This window comes from Aplysia californica, unplaced genomic scaffold (assembly GCF_000002075.1).
Source record: "Aplysia californica isolate F4 #8 unplaced genomic scaffold, AplCal3.0 scaffold00245, whole genome shotgun sequence".
NCBI lineage: Eukaryota > Metazoa > Mollusca > Gastropoda > Aplysiida > Aplysiidae > Aplysia > Aplysia californica.
Genome location: NW_004797515.1, coordinates 301,486 through 305,326, shown reverse-complemented (window position 1 = coordinate 305,326; position 3,841 = coordinate 301,486). Strand labels below are relative to the sequence as shown.

The 3,841-nt window shown below is 40.1% G+C and overlaps 1 protein-coding gene across 1 annotated transcript in view; it reads left to right on the top strand.

The window, feature by feature from the left end:
- Positions 1-939: 939 nt before the first annotated feature.
- The window catches only part of LOC101849294 (lysM and putative peptidoglycan-binding domain-containing protein 3), a gene marked incomplete at its 5' end in the record, with an annotated part of 7,502 nt that continues 4,600 nt past the window's right edge, over positions 940-3,841 (top strand). The window contains 1 exon segment of the mRNA XM_005100347.3: positions 940-1,334. Coding sequence (XP_005100404.1) covers positions 1,017-1,334 — 318 coding nt within the window.

Genomic DNA, 3,841 nt, shown 5'->3' with positions numbered 1-3,841 from the left:
ATCACACTCCGAGGGATGTTGTAAACATGTTTTTCCCCCCTTCTTTTTACTAATATACATGTCCTAACTTTCAGATTTCATTGTGTATTCTGACTTCTGCTATTATTCCAACTCCACTGTTTCGATAAACCAAGTTTTTGGTGGCCCTTCGATTTGTGTTTTCACGTTTTCCTTCTATTTCATGCTCTCCAGAGGCTCCAAGGCCCTCCAGAAAACCCCCGAGTTAAAAAAAAAAATGAGTCTAATTTTTTTTACTTGTATAGGCTAGATAATTGCCCGTTATCTTCTTATCAGGTTGTGCCTCCTGCGATTTTGAATTTATGATATTTTTCCAAAAGAGGAGTGAACCATCTTACAGTCTTGAAAAAATATCTAAGCCTAGCTTGAACTCGATTTCACAAGTTCTCAGTATCGTCGTTAGGATACCCAAACAAACCCTGTTACATGTCACGTGACGATGAAATTATTCCATTACGACCTAATAAACTAAGAAACATATTCTTTCATAGCAAGAATTACACATAAAAACGGGGGTTAGTTTCTTTTTTTAACAAAGATTTCAATTTCAACTACACCTAAAGAGGTTATTACATTTTTTAAAACTACATCTGGTTTTTACGACTTTGCTTTATTTATTTATGGCATACACTTGGCCACTTGCAGAGTGATGCCCCTTTAGGTCTGTTTTCCTTCGTTTCTTGACGTGGACGAGGTGCCCAATAATTACACCGATTGAAACTGAAACAGTTAGCAGTTGTGGATAGAAATGTAACTTTTCATATTTACTGAATTATTATTGTTGGATAAAGATCGCTGATTTGTGTATCTTTTAGTAGTATGGATGATCCGGGCTGATAAAATTGTCACCGAACAAGTAGCAGGAGGAAGAAGTTTCACAGTGATTTGATTCTTGAGTGTGAGTGTGAGTGAGGAGGTAGATCTATCACCGGGACTGGCACTGCCACCAGTAGCCTTAAATCTTGATCTAGCACACTACAAGCGAGGGTAATTCAGTAATGGCGTCTGGTTATAAGAAGGGAGCACCCGTTAAGGCATCCAGTCGTACTGGTCGTCACGGGGAGAGCGATTCCAAGGCATGCAGTCATGGCGCTCAAGTGCAGAATGTGAAAGCGGCAAGGGTCTACGTCTTTGGAGATGATGATATTGCTGAGGAGGAGGAGACTGTGGAATTCGAAATGCGTTCTCGTGGAAAGGGCAGTTCAACGCCTGGAAGTACAACTTTCATAGAAGAGACACCACAAGTTCAGTACTTTGAGAAGGAGATTCAAGATGGCGAAACTTTGCAAGCAATCGCTTTGAAATATGCTTGCCAGGTAACTTTGATTTTAATGATATTAGGCATTAACCTTGTGGTCTCTTCCTTGATGTGTTGTCTTGCTTGAACTTTCTGGTTGAATTAAGAAGAATGTAGATCTAATCTAATTTGAAACACGGGTGAAAGTCTTCTACTGTCTCAGTGTAGCAATGCCAATCGGGCTTTCCGCGCAGCGAAAATTTGGTCCCCGTTTGCTGGCGATATTGCGGACCCGGCCGAAGCGTAGGTGACTTACTTTGTCAACCTCGGTCTGCTCTATTTCCGAACCAATCCGAATGAGACTCGGCACCCAATCAGAAAATAGGGCAAACTAATGATATGGACGTTGAAGTTCGTACACATAAATTAACCTCTATACTTAGGGTGTCGGGTACACTTTCGTATCGGGTACACCAAAAACTATATAAGGAGTTTGAATTTCAACGCCGAGATGGTAATAAACCTATCTATCCTCTATAGTGTGCTCAAATTTGAACCTTCTGTGTCAAGTAGTTGTTTAGACCCGATCGTAAATCTACGACTACCCCCCTATCCAAAGCGGCTTCGCACGGAGACCGGTCATTTTCCCCTCACTATTGCGGCAAATGTATGTGACCTACAAATCCCTGCATGACTATTCCGGGCCCGTTCATTGGTCACTTGAAATAGGGCAATGGCGGGCGCTCGCATCTGGTTGTTTTTCTCTCTATTCCCCTGTAACATCACAATGGGGGTATTCCGAGGCGAGGTTATCTCGTCTCGGGGTGTTTGCGTCTCAACGGGGTAAAAAAATTTTTAATTGTACGGCATGCTAGATTGAATTAACTTATCTTTTACGGTTGGCAAGGTCTAAAGTCATCATAAAAAGCTTTGCAATTATTTAGTCACGCTGCCGACATATATTCTTAAAGATCCCATGTTGTGATATGATGCTATAAATAAAATGGACTCATCCCGACACCCCTTTTTCGCAAAATCGTAATATGTACACCAACATTTTAATTATAACAAAATAACTACGAAATGGGTAGTAAATCTGACTGCAGAAATGATTTCTACACCCAAAAACACATCGGGTAGCCAAGTTTCTCTCTAACACTCCGATTAGTCACCGAGATTCGTCGATTTTCTTACAAAATCTGCTACTGCGTGGTCCACTTTTTAGGAGGAGTATTTTCCTATATGTGGGTCATCCATATTTTGCCGACCTTTACAACTCCATAACTTTTTTATTTATGAACCGATTCTTAAAATTCAAGAAGCATAATTCTTAGAATTGAAAATTCTTTCTTAGGTACCAAATAAAAAAGGGCTAAAGTGAAAATTTAAATTTTCATTGGCATTGCTACTCAATGTGGAGATGAACGTTCAGTCTTATAGACTTGATTAACTCTTGTCCTGCTACTCAATGTGGAGATGAACGTTCAGTCTTATAGACTTGATTAACTCTTGTCCTGCGTCTTGTGCTGAGATGCGAATCTTATCAGCAACATATTACGTTGGATGTTCCTGGCGGGCCGCCGGGGTCACTCAGCGTGTGCTGTTGGTATACAGTGAGCGGCACTGTATGTATGTTTTGGACGTGAATACCGAGGGAGTGTGTTAATCGATGATGAAAATAACGCTCTATCTTTTATAGCTTTGTATTTTTAACGTGTTACTAACACATCATGAATAACCCCCTCTCATAAGCTGATAAGACATTACGAGTAGTTACACCCGTTCGAATTATAACCCTTTTAGATGCTCTTGTTATTATATTACGAATGATCTTGGGTTCGAAAGGGAATTAATTTAAGTCAATTTCCTAATGTTTTGCTCTCAATTTGTTCTTTTTACCTGCTAATGGTATTAAAAACTATCAAAAGCTTGTTTTTTACAGGTAATATAATTTCATCCAAAGTCAAGCTCATTTGAAAGATTTTGTGTATAGAGAAAAATGGAAGTCTTGTTTCCTGACTATCCTTTCGAGCTCTTCATTTCTAAGTGGGTCAATTTGTTCTAATTTCAATTGACAAACACCTAGAACTGCCAACTTGGCGTGTTTTGAATGAGAACCAATGCAGGCGGTTTTAGAAAAGTAGGCCACACGAAAACGCACACAAAATCATGCAGACTGACGCACACACACTTAGGCTGGTCCCAGAGTGGCTCTGTAGGTCTGACCTGCAGCTCGCCTGGCTCGCACTGTGCAAATGAATGTATACATTATCGTGTGCTTAAGCAGCGTCGCTGTGTCGTCTGTTTTTTGTCAGCTGAGCTGCGCGATGCGTCAGACATGCTATTCAACAGTGTTGTAAAAATGGCGGACATGTGTCGCCTCGCTTCGTGTTTATTTTCGATTGAAACTCTTCACAGATCATCAAAATCAGCAAGAAGTAAGTTTTAAATTAGGTGCTTTACTATTAAATATTGATGCTAGCATCAACACATGACCATAAAATCACCCAGAAATGCACTTTATCATACTTTGAAACTTCGAATTGAGAGGTTGACCTAGTTTCAACTGTTGTTGTAGGTCTAGGC